General features: G+C 38.0%; 2 protein-coding genes across 4 annotated transcripts in view; both read right to left on the bottom strand.

Moving 5' to 3' along the window:
- Nucleotides 1-968: 968 nt before the first annotated feature.
- Nucleotides 969-18495, bottom strand: part of LOC137249724 (zinc finger protein 595-like) — a 37057-nt gene continuing 19530 nt past the window's right edge. Inside the window, exons 2-5 of the mRNA XM_067781508.1 lie at nucleotides 4597-4731; nucleotides 4216-4515; nucleotides 1902-2042; nucleotides 969-1822 (exon numbers count right to left, since the gene is read on the bottom strand). Coding sequence (XP_067637609.1) covers nucleotides 1507-1822; nucleotides 1902-2042; nucleotides 4216-4515; nucleotides 4597-4655 — 816 coding nt within the window. The 5' untranslated portion in view covers nucleotides 4656-4731 and the 3' untranslated portion in view covers nucleotides 969-1506. The remainder of the gene's footprint in view (nucleotides 1823-1901; nucleotides 2043-4215; nucleotides 4516-4596; nucleotides 4732-18495) is intronic.
- LOC137249722 (uncharacterized) overlaps nucleotides 16602-18495 on the bottom strand; it is a 57003-nt gene continuing 55109 nt past the window's right edge. For 2 of the 3 annotated variants that reach the window (XM_067781505.1, XM_067781506.1), the window contains exons 7-9: nucleotides 17565-17903; nucleotides 17150-17312; nucleotides 16602-17083 (exon numbers count right to left, since the gene is read on the bottom strand). In XM_067781505.1, the coding sequence (XP_067637606.1) occupies nucleotides 16605-17083; nucleotides 17150-17312; nucleotides 17565-17903 (981 nt within the window). In that variant the 3' untranslated portion in view covers nucleotides 16602-16604. The remainder of the gene's footprint in view (nucleotides 17084-17149; nucleotides 17313-17564; nucleotides 17904-18495) is intronic. The other variant, XM_067781507.1, reaches the window with a different exon arrangement.

Genomic DNA, 18495 nt, shown 5'->3' on the forward strand with positions numbered 1-18495 from the left:
GGTGACTTTGTTGTCATACGTAATGTAGATACATCGGCCGGTTCTAATAAAAAGTGTATACCAAAATATAGAGGCCCATACGTAATTCATAAGGTATTACCACATGACCGATACGTAATAAGAGACATAGAAAATTGCCAGTTAACCCAGTTACCCTATGATGGTATTATAGAAGCATCGCGCATTAGAATGTGGTCTGCCGATGCATCTGAATGCCACTCAACTCCCGTTTAGGCGACACTCCATGTATTTCAAGTATATTGTGTTTATTTTAAGTAAGAACAATTTAGCTTATAGTTACAAATAGAAATAAGTGACTTAATAATCGTGGTCGATTATAATGTCAGATTGGCCGAAGCTGTAATCCATCAGAAATGAAGGTACTGACACTCGTCGTTAGTAATAATTGTATGCCAGCCCTAATAGTCACTGGATGGATTGCAGCCAACGCCATCTAACAGTCAGATCGGTTGCACGAGCAGAAGGTGTAATGTGAAAAATATAAGTATGGTAGCGCTGTCTTTTAGGCAAGAATCTGGCGATCAGCCAATCAGGTGCTCGCTTTGATTCTTGCTTAGCTGACGCAGCCCTCTGTAGGAAAACATCGGTAACTTATTATAAGAAAGATGTTTAAAAAAAATGTGAAAATATGGCAATGAGGGAGACACGAAAAAAAGGAAGAAGATTAATTGAGAATAGAGCACTGAATGCGAACGGATATACATAAAAGAACCCAACCTTGGCATTATTATTACAAATAAACCGGAATTAAATATTAAAGATTTTCCCATACTTCAATTATACATCTTCACCGCCACTGTCACTTCATACCACCATTCTCGCCCAAAATGTAAAAGAAATGACCGGGATCCAGCCGTCACGGTCGCCATATAAGGTTCATTTTATGAACCTCCGAAAAATGGACGTGCGCTTTGCACGAACCCAACTCACTCCACACCAAACACGTATTTGTTGTTTAAGTTTTTGTTCTTTTATTTATTAGAGTTTTCGTATGATAAATGTTCTTCAGTTAATTGTACACTTTATTTAGTTTTAATTTTAGTTTGTACAAATTGATTTGAACTTCACCACTCAGTTCGTGTTTTCTTGTTGTCCAAATTTATATTCATGGCCGGTCTTTTTCTGCCGAGCCGAATTGCTCTGTTTCCAAGTTGTTCCAACACCTGTTGTTCGTTCACACTAGACAACGGGTGTTGCAGCAATTTGGAAACAGGTTGACATTTTTATTATTTGTTAAGGCTGCTGTTACAATTTTCAAAACAACAACATGTGCAATATACGAAAGCACATAGTGAAATTTGAGGCCGGTTCCGACAAATGTCTAATCGGACACCTAATAGTTACAGATGAAGTCGGAGGCTATCGAAAAAATCGGTAGATTTTTTGCCGATTTTTTTTTTTTTTTTTTTGATAGTCTAAACTTAAAAAAGGTTTCTGATTTCAGAAAGGTATACGGCGTTGCAATTTCGTGTCCTACAATTTGCGCTATGTTAATACTTTCCTTTTCAACGCTTGCTGCTTTAATTTAGCTTCTATTTCCATTAAGGCCTTCATATTTCGCTCACGCTTCTCTGGATCTTCGTCTTTGTGCGTAGTTGAGTGTAACCGTAGCTCCGAAGCAAAACGAAAAGCTAAGGGACAAAACTTACATCTGTGTATATTATCGCCAAGATGAATTCCACGTAAATGCTTATTCAGTATACTTTTTGTAGCAAAGCAACGTTCGCAGTATTTGCATTTATATGGTTTTTCACCGGTATGAGTACGCATATGCTCGTTTCGGGTCGCAGCTTTTATAAATCTATTCAATACAAGCAGAGAGCAAAAATAGAATAAATTTAGATAAATATATTAGGACGAGGAATTTTATGATAACTTACCGCCTTTCACAAAAATCACATTTATGGGGCTTTTCGCCGCTATGAACTAGTTTATGTATATTTAAGTCCCATGTTGTTTTAAAATGTTTGCCACAAATATCGCACGGATATTGTTTGTTCTTGTTACGTTTCTTTTTGTATCTGAAAAAAACAAAGAAAATCACACAGGTAATCAATAAATGCTACTTTGGACTGGGTAGGCAATTGTAAAGTAAAGTCCTCTATCGGCAAACGAAAATCATACTCTACAAGTCACTTGTCGTACCCGTCCTGCGCTATATGGTGCAGAAGCATGGACTATGACCACATCAGATAAAGCTGCTCTGGGAGTGTTCGAGAAAAAAATTCTTCGAAATATTTATGGACCTCTACGCGTAGGCGATGGCGAGTACCGAAAAAGATTTAATGATGAGCTGTACGAGCTATACGCAGACATCAACATAGTCCAGCGAATTAAAACGCAGCGGCTACGCTGGCTAGGCCATGTTATGTGAATGAAAGATGACGCTCCGGCCAAGAAAGTGTTTCTATCGGAACCCGCCTATGGAAGCAGAGGTAGAGGGCGGCCCCCACTCCGATGGAAGGACCAAGTGGAAAACGATTTAAACTCCCTTGGTGTGACCAATTGGCGCCGGTTGGCAGAGAGGAGCGACTGGCGCGCCTTGTTGGACGGCCATAACCGTTTAAACGGTTAAGCGCCAATTAAGTAAGTAATCAAGACAAACAAAATATAAAAAGGTTTATTTTTTGACGGTCTTAAAACTTTTTAGTATTTTTAGGCCCTCTTGCAGAACGGCAAGTTGTTTTTTTAGCTCAAAGCTATTTTAAAAATTGGTCAAAAATGTATGAGTTTACCCTCTCATGTTAGCTTAAGTCTGAGTTAAAAAACTTAACTTACCGTTCTGCAAAAGAGCCTCGAAGAATATCTTCGGCTTATATCCAAACCCTCTCTCAGCAAAAACACAGTATTTCAAGATCAAAAAAGCGTTTTGACAGTGGGTGATGAAAAATCGCTTTGTGTATTCAAATAGGTTGTGTGGTTTAAACTCAGTTTAATATAGTTTAGAAGTCAGATAGAGCTTTTCGTTATTCGAATTTAAATTATTTTCTTAAAATAATATTGTTGATAAAAGTTTTTACAGAGCAAAGAAAATATTGGTTTTTTTTTGACGTATCGTTTATTTTCAATCATGTTTTGAACATGACGACTTGTAAAAGTGCGTAAAGTTTCCTTTCCTTTCTTGCTTTTCTTTTCCCTTCTCTTCTCCTATCATTTCTTCTCTTCTCAAAATTTTTGTTTCTTTTTTTGGTAATAAACCAAATATTTGTTTTATTTTTAAAAATTTATTTTTGAGTTTAAATATTTTAATACTAATAAGAATTTTCTTTTTTTGAAGTTATTCAAAAATGTTTAAGTTAACACGAAAACTCAATTAAAAATTATTTTAAAAATTAAAGAAAGAGTACAAAGTAGTTAACACTATACTTTTCTTTCTTAATTTTCCTTTCTTTCCATTCATATCCTTTACTTTCGCTTGCTTCCGTTTTCTTTTCGTCCTTTCCATTCTTTCAGTTTCATTGCCATTCATTTCCTATCCTTTCCTTTTATTGCTTTTATATATAATTCTAACGCTACTCATCAGCGTGCCCTTCTTTTTACGTTTGAACTTTTTCACCTGACATGATGATCAATATGGCTACTTTTTAGCATTTTGACACGGTGTTCAATATGGCGGAGCATAGGGCCGGCTATCTTCAACGGGTGATAGAAAGAGATACAGAATGAAACAGCGATAGTCAATTAAAAACCAGGTGATCCATTCCATAGTAACTCAGTATTCGTATCGATCTATTACTACAGACGACGTTTTTTGCCTATGCTGAAATAAGCATGCGTTCGACAATGTGATACAGATGTGCACACGAAAACGTGTCACGTGGAACAAAAATTGGAAATCGAGTTATATAGCAGTAAATTCAATTTCGGTTGCTCTCATACAAGTTGTATTTGTCTGAGCCATTTTTGGGTGCATTCCATGGTTGCTACAGGACAAATCGTAAGCATTTTTTTTCTGTTTTCGAGCTTAACTAAAGACAAGCTGTAAATTTTCCAGGAAAAATACTAAGTGCATTAATATTGTTTAGTATATGTCTAAGTAAAAATAGAAACCTGCTCAGAAATGCTTCAATATGTGTGTAAAAACTCCAAAAAATAAGCATGCGTTTGTACGAGACAGCAAATAATTACCGATGAAAAAATCGGCATTGCAATTTTGATAACAGTGCCCACAATTTACGCTATGTTAATACTTTCCTTTGCAATGCTTGCTGCTTTAATTTAGCTTCTATTTCCATTAAAGCCTTCATATTTCGCTCACGGGTCTCTGGATCTTCGTCTTTGTGCGTATTTGAGTGTAACCGTAGCTCCGAAGCAAAACGAAAAGCTAAGGGACAAAACTTACATCTGTGTATATTATCGCCAAGATGAATTCGACGTAAATGCTTATTCAGTACATCTGTTTTAGCAAAGCATCGTTCGCAGTATTTGCATTTATATGGTTTTTCACCGGTATGAGTACGCATATGCTCGTTTCTGGGCGCAGCTTCTATAAATCTATATTCAATACAAGCAGAGAGCAAAAATAGAATAAATTTAGATAAATATATTAGGACGAGGAATTTTATGATAACTTACCGCTTTTCACAAAAATTACATTTATGGGGCTTTTCGCCGCTATGAATTCGTTTATGCATATTTAATCTCCATGTTGCTTTAAAATGTTTGCCACAAATATCGCATTGTTTGTTTTTGTTAGGTATGTTTTTGTATCTGAAAAAAAAAAAACCACAAGTAATCAAGACAATCAAAAAAAACAAAAAACAGGATTTGATTTTTGTAACTAAACTAACAATTGTTTGGCTACTAAAAAGTCGAGTATGTTCAAATTTAAATACGGTCTTTTAGTATTTTTAAAGCTACTTGCAGAATGGCAAGTTGTTTTTTTAGCTCAATTATCTTACATTTTTTTTTTTCAAAAATGTTTGAGTTTAATCCTTAAGTCTGAGTTAAAAAACTTAACTTGCCGTTCTGCAAAGGGGCCTTAAAAAATATCTTCGGCTTATATCCAAACCTTCTCTCAGCAAAAACACAGTTTTTCAAGAGCAAAAAAACCGTTTTCACAGCTATACTGTGAATTGCTAAAAATATGAAGTACAGCAGTGAGTGATGAAAAAGCGCTTTGTGTATTCAAATAGGTTTTGTGGTTTAAACTCAGTTTAATATCAGATAGAGCTTTTCGTTATTCGAATTTAAATTATTTTCTTAAAAAAATATTGTTGATAAAAGTTTTTGCAAAGCAAAGAAAATATTATATTTTTTTTACGTATCGTTTATTTTCAATCATGTTTTGAACATGACGCCTTGGAAAAATGCGTAAAGTTTTAGTTTCTTTCTTGTTGTTGTTGTTGTAGCAGTGCTTCGCCCCATCCAATAAGTGCGACCAATTACAAATTGTCATCAATGTCCTCTAACGGGAGTCCAAGTAAAATTGGTGTTTCAACAGGGGGGGACCATAATGAGAGGGGTGTCAGAGGCGTTGTTTCCAAAATACAGTTGAAGAGATGGTTGGTGTCATGTGGGACAAGCAGGACATACATTTTGTATGTCGGGGTTGATTATGAATACGTAAGAGTTTAACCTACCTGTTACAGCACCCAGATAGAAATTGAGCTAGGGGACGCGTGTTTTACTAGGGATAGTGCGTTCCTCCTCTGTTAGTTTTGGGTATTGTTCATTAAGTAATGGATCACCGGGCTATTCCTGGAACAGAGGTCCTACGCCTGTTTATGGATTTCACTGAGCACCTTTCCTTTTTTCCTTTTCTTTTCTTTTTTTCTTTTCCCTTCCCTTCTCTTCTCTCCTATTTCTTTTCCTTTCTTTCTTAATTTTCCTTCCTTTCATTTCCTTTTCATTCCTTTCCGTTCATTTCCTTTACTTTCGCGTGCTTCCGTTTTTTTCGTCCATTCTTCTCATTCATTTCCTATCCTTTCCTTTCTTTCTTTTTCCTTTATTTTTAATTTTTTAATTTTAATTTACTTTATGTCATTTTGTTTTAGTTATTGATGTTAGATAAAAAAGAAAAGGAATTGTATAAAACAAGTGAGTCTGTCTCGCTAGTTAAAAACATATTATTTTATTTTACTTTATTTTATTTTATACATTTGTAAACTTTAGTGAGTTCTAGTTTTTTTATTAAATTATTATGCTTTATTATGACAGAAAAACTCAAAAGAATTAAACATACACAGAAAAAAAGGCTGGTAAAATCATTGAAAAAAGGGGTTAATTCCACCGATTTTACGGTTATTTTTTATTAATTGCACAATACGGTTGAATCAACCGTACCAAATTTGTTTTCACGACACTAAACTTTTTAGCAGTTAAATCAACGGGGACGTATGTTGGTTTAACATCAATACTTGTGCAGTGAAATTAACATATATTCCTATTTACTTAAGATTAAAGTCGTGGACAGTTAAATTAACAAAGTATTTCTATTACTTTCGAATTAACAGAGTAGACTGTTGAAACAACAAAGATTTCCCTTGACTTAGGATTAAGAGTGCAGCTTGCTGACATAACAAAGATTTCTGTTAATTTGAGATTAACAGAGTAATTTGTTAAATTGAGTTGTAAATACTGTTCATTTCAAATCTGCAGTAATATCTGTTGAAATAACAAAATGCAGCTGTTTTTTTAGATTTGTGATTTATTAATGGATTACAGCATTTTTTTACATAAATATACATATATGCTTATAATTGTAATTTTGTTCTTGCAACATACAGTCACAAGAATAATTTCTTGAACATGTACATTTATTATAATATTAAATGTACATATACTATAAGTATCTTAAAGGCGAATTAATGGTGACTTATAACCATAAAGCCATAACCAGATAAAACAGCTGATCGAACCTACCTAATGGAAATCAATGTAATCGAGTTAGCGTTATGGTATGGCACCATTAATCGATTACATTGATTTCCATAAGGTTGGTTCGATCAGCTGTTTTATCTGGTTATGGCTTTATGGTTATAAGTCACCATTAATTCGCCCTTTAATCTTACGATAAACCACTAAACAATGTATGAATTATAATGTTCACCAAAATGTTGAACTTCAATTTCTGATGATATAATATAGATTTTTTTTTACATAAATAATACATATCGATAACTAGGTATTCAATCTTGTGTGCGTACATGTAATGTATTGTAACGATTTTGCTGCAAATCCTCTTATTTGCAATCATCTGCTAAGTTCGAATCACTAAACTGTTGAATAAATAACTCCAATTTGTAATAATCCAAAATGGCCTTTATTAAAGTACTTCACAATAACACTCAAACTGTGCAACGAATAGCTTGCTTAATAACCAAACTGATTGATAGCCCAATGAAACTCTACTATTCCGAATAATACTGCTCTTGCTCGCTAGATAGCGTCTTAGTCGAAACAGCTTGACAACTCAAATCAAACTGAATTCCAGCGCCTCTACAATTGCCGCCTTTTATAATCTTTGATTTCAACCTTCGCATCTTCTAGGCACTTCCAGAATCTACTAGTCCAGCAGCTCTCAAACTTCTCAGCTGTAACTACAATTGCACAATTTTATAGTTTTTCTCATTGCATACTTATAGGAGTATCTCAGATATATGCATGTGTTTGTGCATTGACTCTCCGCTGCTCGTATACGTACATGGTACCTATGGGTAGACGCAATTATTGTTTCGTTTATGTAGATACATAATGATTGATCTATGGATGTGAATTCACGTCACTGCTTAGCATCGGCTTAGAGACGATAGCATCGCTCAGTGCTGCTAACATTCGTTACAGTATTATTTAAATCTAAGCATAAATACAAATTAGTTTTGTACAAAGTTCCTTTATATAGAATTTCTTTAAAAAATATTAGATCTTTGACATTTAAATGCATTTGTACAAAAGACCTTATTTGCTCCGAAATTTCATCAAAACTAAACGAATTATTGAAAGTAACTCAACTTAAATTGTGCTGTAAAACTACCAATTTATTGGTCTCCATATGGAAATACTCTTTTTCTCATATTTAGAAATTCTAAGGTGAAGAATTTCTTTTTTATGAAACACAAAATACTTTTGGACAGTTCGTAGCGGCAAACTCCTTCAAAAATGTCGTGCATAATATCTGCAGAATAGTTAGAACATTCGTGCCGATATCATTAAATATTGAATTTTCAAGAATTCCCCTTTCTTTTGGATCATTCATGTTGAGGTCTGCGTTATAATTATCTTCATTTCGTAAAAATTGCTCACATTCCTTTGAATCAGTTTGCATATTTCCCTTGCTTCTTTTGCATAAACGGCAATATTTGTTACAATTGAAAGATTTACTAAAACCGAGACACCCAATTTATCCCTAATATCAAGCCTAAAACAAAATGTACACGGTAAGTGTTGTCCCCAGAAGTAATTTTTATCCCCTCTTCATCCAGATACTTTATTTCTTCCTTAAGTGCATACAAGGCTTTATTACTTCCATAAGCTTTAACAAAACTTGATTTAATAATTCCTGCTACAAATATATAATTCAAATTTGAGGCTAAATGATCGGGAATAGTTGGAAATGATAAGTATATTCCACACATAGAATCTTTAGACGAATGGCTGCCTAATGGATTGTTTACTTCAAAATCATCTACATACAAAAAATATGGTAATACTATTTTATCAAGACCTATTGTCGATTTTTTAACCAGAGAATCATTGACAAAATTTGAATAATTTGAACTTTTCTTCAAAAATTCTGTGTTTTTAGTGTATCTGTAAGCAGTGTGTCAACTTCAAAAATTTTCCTTAAATGAAATCTTAAACTAAACATATATGCTTCTGATTTCGTACTTTAAAAATTGTATAGCCCAAGTATTTTTTTCTCCTATTTCGTTACCCAACAAACATCTAGGTTAGAAAACGATTAGAAGAAGAATCGAATTCTAATGTATTCCTCTAAGGTAGAAGGTTAGAGGACGATTTGCGAAACTGGCGCGAATTATAGCATTCTCGACAAAAAGGGGGACTTCGTTCTCGATATCGAGAAAAGGGTTAGAATTCTAATCGAATTCTAACGTCGACTTCTAATGGGTTTCTAATGAGAATTTTGAAGTGATGCGCAATTAAATTCAATTATTTAAAATCAGCGAAATTTTCAATGTTTCATTATATCAAATACTTTTAAGTAGTTATAGGGTTATTATTATTAAGAATGAACATATTTCAAATGCTTTTTGTATTAAGGGGATTTTTGGCACATTTAATAATAAATAATAAGATAAAAATAATTCAAAATCCTATCGTATGTTTCACATTACTAGTTAATGTGTTAAAAATGTCGCTTCCACTTATTCCCTCAGGATTGAGCTCAGCGTTGGTTTGAGGTACGGATGAGGAAGCGTTTTCTTTAGCTATTCAAATAGCACTTCAACAATCTGCTCGCTTTCCCTTTTCAACTTTTTTTGATTCATTTTCATTTACTAGTATTTATTGTTGTTAATAAAAAACTTTATTTCGCAGCTTATAATATTTCCACACAACTTTTCTCCATTGTTGGCGGGTGGAGAAATAACACGTATTTTAAGCTGTATTACCTTGTAAAATTCATTTAATTCAGGTGCAGTTCTGTACAAAGGAAATGATTAACTTATATTGCAATTATATGATTGTAAATCTAATTATAAGCGTGGTCGTGGTCGCTAAAATACTTGTGCTGCTTGTCCTCCTTGTTCAACACCGCCAACGAAAAGGAAGGGAAAAGGCAAAGGATCCAATGCAATGCCTTAACGTCAGTTGAACTCGTGTAGGCGATTTACTTGACATACAGACACAAGGTTGCATTTTGAAGTAGAATAAATTTGTAACTTTAGGTACTCAAGGGTGTACTGGTTTGTTGCGCGCAAGTTTCACCACTGGACGGGTGACCAAGCTGCTGGAGGTTTTGACCACTGCACTCCTGACTTGCCCGTCAGCGCTGCGTATGACATCTAGTACCCTTCCTCTTACCCATGTGTTCCGCTTTGTGTTCTCGTCTACGATTATGACGATGTCATCTGGAGCGATTGGTATTTCGGGGGTATCGAACCATTTTGCGCGTCTGGTTAGACCCGGTAAGTATTCACGGAGCCATCTTCTCCAAAATCGGTCCGCTAAGTCGCCGGCATTGCGAAAGCTTTCGTTCAGCTGTGTAGGAAGACCTACGTCGATGTCATCCTTTTCTCTTATGCCGCTTGAATTGCCGAGAAGGAAATGATTTGGCGTCAGAGCCTCGCTTTCGTGTGAGTCAAGCGGAATATATGTTAGTGGTCGCATATTGATGATGCTCTCAACGTCAGCTAGGGCAGCTCTCAGCACTTCTTCGCGCAAACCACCTTTTGGTAATATGTCCATCAAGACTGATTTCACCGAGCGAACCATGCGCTCCCATGCCCCACCCATATGTGGCGCTGCTGGTGGTATAAAAGACCATTCGATTTCAGGATATTTTTGCATAATAGCGTCAGACGATATTTTCTCGATCTCTTCCGCCAGTATTCGACTGGCGCCTCTAAAATTGGTCCCGTTGTCGGATAGAATTCGCCTGGGAACGCCTCTTCTGGCAATAAACAATTTCAGAATGAGTAGAAATGAGTCAGTCGAGAGTGATGGCGCAAGCTCAATGTGAACAGCTCGAATGGTCATACACGTAAATATAACGCCCCACCGTTTCTCATGCCTTCTTCCTGCCATCACGTCAAAGGGTCCAAAATAGTGAACCCCTGTATATGCGAAGGGGTGAGTAAATGCTGCAAGACGATCTACCGGAAGTCTGCCCATTTCTGGTGGATTTGGCGTGGCCCGTTGGTTGCGACATTGTTGACAGACCTTTGCAACCGCTCTCACTAATGCACGTAATCCCGGAATGCAGAATCGCTGCCTCATCTCATTTACCACTATCTCGTTGTGATGGTGATGGAATTTGCGGTGGTAGAAGTCTGCGATGAGATTTGTAACGCTGTGATGCCGCGGGAGAATTATCGGTTGTTTTAGATCTGATGGCACTCCCCTTGCTTCGTCGATTCGTCCCTTTACGCGCAGCAGACCGTACTTATCTGTGAATGGAGAAAGTTTGTAAATTGAGCTTTTACGACTTACCCCGCCGGTTCTCAGTTGATTGAGTTCTTCGCTGTAACATTCGCGCTGGCACATACGAAATATCAGAAGCTCGGCACTTGTGCAAGTCGTATCGTACAGCAGCATCTGAGTTATAGGGTTTTTAATCGGAGCTCTTATAGTCAATCGAAGAAATCGGAGAACGCACATCTGTGCTGAACGTAGTTTCTCCCATTTGCTGAATCTTTTGGGATCTGGTGATGCACCCTCTTCAACCGAGATGTCAGCTGCTATGTGCTGTATCGTTTCCAGGGTAGATTGCGATTGTTGTATTTCGGATGTGTGCCAGGAAGTGTCCGGTAGTCTCAGAAACTCCGGTCCCGTAAACCATCTGTCGGCGCTGTTAACGTCGAGTTTGGGATTCCACTTAGTGGCGTCGTCCGCGACGTTGTGCTTTGGTGGCACCCACCCCATTCGTTGACTTGTGATTCTTCTAAGATTTCGCCGACGCGTACGGCCACAAATTGGTGGAACTTTCTGGTGTCAGACTTTATCCAGCATAACACGTCCTTCGAATCGGACCAGAAGATACGACGGCTAATATGTATAGAGATCTCTTGTTGTATAAATTTAGCGAGCCGAAGCTCAAGAATTGCAGCCATCAGCTCAAGCCTCGGAACAGACAGCGGCTTCAATGGGGCGACTCTGGTTTTTGATGCTACTAGGCTGCACTGAACTTCGCCGATTACGTTGGAACGCAGGAATGCTGCAGCCGCGTATGCTGATATACCGGCGTCTACAAAAACGTGCAGCTGGTTGTCGTCACTACGGCTCGCCAGGAGATAGCAGCGTGGAATTTGGATGTCGTTAATGTATTTCAGCTTACGCACCCATTGCCACCACGCCGATCGTTCTTTGTTATGCACGGCCTCGTCCCAAGCCACCCCTGACCGCCAAACATCTTGCAGAACTGCCTTGGCCTCGATCACAAAAAAACCTAGCAGACCCAAGGGGTCGGATATCGTCATCACCACTCGGAGCATTTGCTTCTTCGTTGGTATGCTTGATTCATCAAAAATATCCGGCTTGAAATTATGTTTGAAGGTTAACTCGTCATTGTTCGGCAGCCACCACATGCCGAGAACCTTTTGGGATTCCGAACCTGGCTCGTCAAAGCACTTGTTTATGGACTCTGATCCTCCCATGAGTGCCTGCAAAACTCGCGCAGAATTCGACAGCCAACTCCGCATCTCGAACCCGCCTTCACCGTGGATGTGGCGGACATCATTAGCTAAGCGAATCATCTCATCTTCGTCGTCTACGCTATGCAGCCAATCGTCTACAAATGTATTTTGAACGATTGCTGCCACTGCTTGAGGAAGCTCTTTCTCGAAACGTTGCGCGTTTTTGTCTTTTATATAGTTGGCTAAAGATGGGGAGCAAGACGCTCCAAACGTCATAACAGTCATAGTCAATACATCAGGCCGCCGGCTGGTATCGCCATCCTACGAAAGAAACTGTTGCGCCACCTGGTCCTCTTTCCTTACATGTATTTGGTGGAATATTTTACGGATGTCCCCGCATATAGCCACCGGTCGTTCACGAAACCTCATTAAAACACCCACCATCGATCGTAGGAGGTCAGGGCCTGTAAGCAATACGTCGTTCAGGCTTGTGTTTTGCACCTTGGCCGCCGCATCCCATACGATTCGTCTCTTATTTTTGTTAACATTCATGACGGTGAACATCGGTATGAACCAGGACTTACCCCCTTTAGTGACTTCGCCGGCGGAAAGCTTTCGTACGTACCCTTTGTCGATGTAGTGATTCATTTTCTCCATGACGAATTCTTTCAATTCGGCGCATTTTTCCATCTTTCTTTCAAGACATTGAAGTCGATGATAAGCCATTTGGAAGGAGTCGGGTAAATCAATTTTGTCGTATCTCCATAAGAGGCCAGTTTCCCACCTTTTTTCGTATGGTTTATATTTGACTGTATTCTGCATTATGGTATATGCGCGTTCGTCTGCCTTTGACCTGAGCGGTTTGACGGTGGGACTGGTACCTATCGATTCTATGGAAAAATATGTTCTCATCAAGCTGTCCACTTGATTATCTCGCGTACAGGGGCATACGTGCAACAAGCTTTCCTCTACTGGATGATCGGAATTTTTATGGCCATATACCGACCAGCCTAACTTGCAACGCGCAGCTACTAGATCATCACCCTCGACTTCGTGTACCTCTATCGGAATGGAGAGCTTTGTGTTATCCAAACCTATCAACAAACGTGCTTTGCAATTAGTGTATGGTACAATAGGCAGTGGTCTCAAGTGATGGTGCTCTGCCAGCTCTTCGGCGTTTAGAGATTGTTGCGGTAGTTCTAGGTTAGTGATGGTGCGCACGTTACGCATACGGTATCGCGTTGAGTTTTCTTCTCTGCCAGATATTTCGCAGCCTACAAACTTCGAGTTAGCCTCTTGTTGAGTGATATCGCCTGTCCATCTCAAACAAAGTTCTTCGCTGGGACCGTCAAGCCCCAAGTGCTCGGCCAAGCTATTATCCATCAGTGTGCACGATGCTCCTTCGTCGATGAGGGCAAACGTCTCTAAAGTTGATTTCGGTCCATAAAGAGTCACCGGAATGTAGCGGAAGATTGTTCTCTTGAATTTGCGCTGATGGAATAGGACTGTGGGCCCGTCATTATTGTTCACCTTGCTGTTGTCAGCTCCAGATGATCGACTATGTAATAGTGGGTTGTGGGCCATTCTACAACCGTCAATTCCGCACTCTTTCTTGGATGCACAGCGCCGAAGCAAATGCGTTTCGAAGCAACGGATGCATAGTTTTTTGTCCTTCACCACCTGCCAACGCTCATCTCTGCTCTTTGCTTTGAAGTCTTGACACTCGGAGAGATTATGGTCGTTGCCACACAGATGACAGGGAGGTTTTGTTCTAGGATGCCCTTTGGAATTACTGTCGTGAATGAGGACTCTTTTTTTGTTGCCCCTTCGTCCCGCTTTTTCTTCCCCAGTCGTATAAGTGGGAGAGCTAAGTGGTGTCACTTGGCTGGGGCACGATGCTAGGCCGAAAAGCCAATCATCTAATGCTATAATGTCGACGCGAGCCGTGGTCATTCGACGGCGACCCCAATCTAGTTTCATATCCCCTGGAAGTTTGGCCTCTCATTTAGCAACTCATTTATCAACATTGGATCATTAAGATAGTCGCTAAGACCCAACGCCTGCATCGTTGCCCTACAATTTTGAACGGCCAGAGCGAGATCGATTAGGGTGTGCAATTGATCAGTTTTTACTGTTGGCATTTGTCTCAACTTGCGCTGAAGTGTATCGTGGATTACATCGGGTCGCCCGAAAAGCATGCGCAATGTAGCAATGGCAAGGTGAACGGTGGAGGGCATCATTAGTTTCCCTCTCACAGCTTCTAGAGCCGCCCCGCGTAGTGACTTTTGAAGTCGAATTAGATTTTCCTGTTCAGTAAACCCACAGCGTTCAGTTGATTGCTCGTAGTTCGTGATGAAGAGCGGCCACTCCTCTGCTTTTCCAGAGAAGTGTGGCAGATCTTTACTAAGCACGTGTCGTGCTGCCGCTTGCGATGGTGTCAGGCTTACGCCCAGATTGTATCGAGGCTGAGTGTATAGACCACCCCACGTGCTGTCGCTGACGGGCGCTAAACCTCCATGTGGTTGCCCGGAACAGCCGTGCACGGGTGAGACGGGTTGGTATGGTGCGGCAGCGCCATATGTTCCTATATATGCAGTGCCCACGTTAGCCTGTGATGTATCGAATGGCAATTGCGATGCATGCTGGTCGTTACCCCTTTGAATGGATGTGAAAATGGTACTATTCGGTCCGTGACGGCTCTGACCGTACACGCATCCAGATGGGTGAGCAAACGTTGAGTTTAGCTGAGGTTTACCAATATATGAGGGCACATTATTATAAAGAGAAACTTGGTTATGCATCATATGTGTGCTAGTATAACATGGCTGTTGATTTATGGGTACACCCAGGCCTCCGAGCCCGGCATGTAGCGATGTGTATGGTGACATTTGGTAAGCACTATTCGTGGAAAATATTCCGGACACACTCCCTGGCATTGTGGTAGCAGGTGTTCCAATTGATAAATTACCCCCCGTAACATGTGATTGTGGATTACTGCTGCATGCACCAATAAGCGGAGGTGCATCACTAACAAGGGAAACTTCGGAATTTTGCAAGTCATTCATGGCGTGTTAGCAAATGGCGGATGTGTAGAAACAATATATTTTCCACAACGTGCTTTCGTTTGTCGTTTTCCACAAGTATTTTAGAATGTTGGCGGGTGGAGAAATAACACGTATTTTAAGCTGTATTACCTTGTAAAATTCATTTAATTCAGGTGTAATTCTGTACAAAGGAAATGATTAACTTATATTGCAATTATATGATTGTAAATCTAATTATAAGCGTGGTCGTGGTCGCTAAAATACTTGTGCTGCTTGTCCTCCTTGTTCAACACCGCCAACGAAAAGAAAGGGAAAAGGCAAAGGATCCAATGCAATGCCTTAACGTCAGTTGAACTCGTGTAGGCGATTTACTTGACATACAGACACACGGTTGCATTTTGAAGTAGAATAAATTTGTAACTTTAGGTACTCAAGGGTGTACTGGTTTGTTGCGCGCTAACATCCATTTTTATTTTGTTTGTATAACTCTAAGGATGAGTGACCATGTCGTGAAAATAATCTATAACTGTGCAAATAATCATAACATCGAATTTCTAGTGTTATTCGAATCGTTTCACAGTTGAATTCTAACCTAGTTTTCGATTCGAAATGCATTAGAGAACTACATTAGAATTCTAATGTAAAATTACAATATTTCTCAAACGTTAGAAACTGTGTTTGCTGGGTATTTACAGAATGTGTGGTGAACTGCTTAAATAAATCATTTTCTGCCAAATACTGCGTAAATTTATGCTCAGTTTGTATATTTTGAAAAGGATTGGAGGCGTTTTCAGTTTGGGAAGAGTATAATGGGTTTAAGACACATAACTTAATATTTGAAACAATAGTTTTACAAGTTTGTAATTTTCGACTGAATATCCACAGCATCTTTCCATGAAAAATTTTCTTTTGCATATAATTCAGAAGTTTAATGTCAAGGCAGATTTAAAAATTTCATTTGAAAAGTCGAATTTGGTACTTTCATTGTTGGCTATATCATTTCTATCCATACAGTTTATGGCGGATATTCCGGATGTGCAACAATCAATAATACTTTGCTTAGGTTCAGATATGAAATTTAAGTTATCATCTTTCTCATGATGTAGTTTCAAATGTTTTGAAAACGAATATTTGCTTGAAAAGTGCTGCAAACAATTTTTTTGGCAGCACTTAAAAATTCCATGATTTTTTAATTTATGAACATTTTTGAAGTGATTAGGAATTTGCTGTATGCTTTCAAATTTTTCCCTACAGACAAGGCAGATATACATTTTGAACCAAAATTCTAGTTGTCTTTTAAAAGTGCAGTTAAATGTGAAATTAAGCCGGTTATTTTCGATGATTTTTCATCATGTGAAGTGTAGATGTTATAAAAAAAATGTTGAATAAAATTCCAGACGCCTTTGCAATAAACAGGATAAGGAATGTTGAAAACATGAAAAATTTGAAAGCATACATCTAGACATTTGACGAAAGATGATAACTTAAACTTAAACCCATCGCAATAAATATAAAAGTCGCTTAAATTAACTATACTATCTCCTACAACAACTATTACGGGTTGTAGGGTAACATTTTGCTGCTCGAAACGTTGTCTCATACAAATAATTTCTTCTTCTAATATTGACGCGGATTTGATGTACAAAATGAAACATTCCATGGCCTCATTTATGGTCACCTTCTTTAGCTTTCCATTAAATTTGTATTTCGCTGTAGGAGTTATGACTGCATTCAACAAAAGTGCAATTATACAGTTCCTGGAGTCTAAATGTAAATAATTAAATAGTTTAAATTCTAAGATAGTTAAGCTTTAGAAAAAATTTTCCTTACCAGTATTAATTGATTTGTAGTCAATTTTAGATAAAATCTCCTTCGAAGCTTTATCCTTAATATCATCTCTGTACAATTTAATTATGTGTGGTATAAATTTCTCCCACATTACGAAAACCGAAGCACTTATCTCGTTGTACAACGTTGTAAAGTCACTTTGAATCTGAAATAAGATGTGTGAAAATTTCATAACATGAATCACAGAAAAATTTGTTTCAAAATTTGCACAAAGTTCAGGGGAGTTAACCAAATTTTACAAAACGGCCATCTCAGAATATTATAAAAAACTGGCTTATTTTAGCTGAAATTATATTAAATACACATTCACTTTGAAATGCCATGCTCTTCAAAAATATTGTGGGACAGCACGTTCTGGAAACGCCACCCGGTTAATGGTCCTTTTACTCTAACTTACCAGTTTAGGGCCTAGTATGCTACTTTTGTAGAGAGGCCATTCTGAAATCATATCAGTTATTGACAAATTTAGAACTGATTTTCTCCGCGCCGCAAATGTTCTCTTCCATTTCTCTTCAACTTCTTCCAATGGTGACTCGTTGTATTTTAGCCATGTTTTATATGTTTCAGAAACATTGTCTTCTATCTCATCAAAAACATTTTCGCAAAAAGAATCCGAATCTACTACAGTACTCGCATAACTTTGTGTCAGTGATAATCTACGCTTTTTGCGAACGTTGCAATAACGGTCATATAGTTTTCCTGATGCCCTCTTTTCACGACGATAGAAGTACGTTGCCTATTTGAAATTAAGTAGCTATGCAGTGGCCGTATTCTATTTTACGCTATATAATGACTCAAAAATGATCCCCAAATGACCCCATAATGATCCCAAAATCATTGCAAAATGCTCTTAAAATGATTTCAAATTGCCCCCGAAATACTCCCTACATGCATTTAGTGGATAGTGGAAAATTTCCATTACCACTAAATACATGCATTTAGTATTTTGGTGGTTTAGTGGTAGTGGAAATGAAAATTTAGTGCACTGTGCCCAGGTATGCATACAAGTGAGCTGCAATTATTCATCTTTTAAGGTTATTAGTGGACTAACCAAAAAATGAGTATTAGTGCGTATGCAAACAAATAATATCAAGCACTTATATTCACTAACACCCATTTACATAGTCATGCTTCGTAAAATGAATAACCGCTCATAAGCCACGAAGCAGTTCAATGCTCAATTGACTTATTGAGCAACAAAGTCAACTGTGTTATACGAAAACACTAATTGGAATAAGTAAGACTAATAGTGCAATAAAATGAATAAAGTCATATCAGTCTTCTGACGCTAGCAACATAACGATGTACACGAAACTAAACTGAATACA

This window comes from Eurosta solidaginis, chromosome 4, assembly GCF_040869045.1.
Source record: "Eurosta solidaginis isolate ZX-2024a chromosome 4, ASM4086904v1, whole genome shotgun sequence".
Lineage (NCBI taxonomy): Eukaryota > Metazoa > Arthropoda > Insecta > Diptera > Tephritidae > Eurosta > Eurosta solidaginis.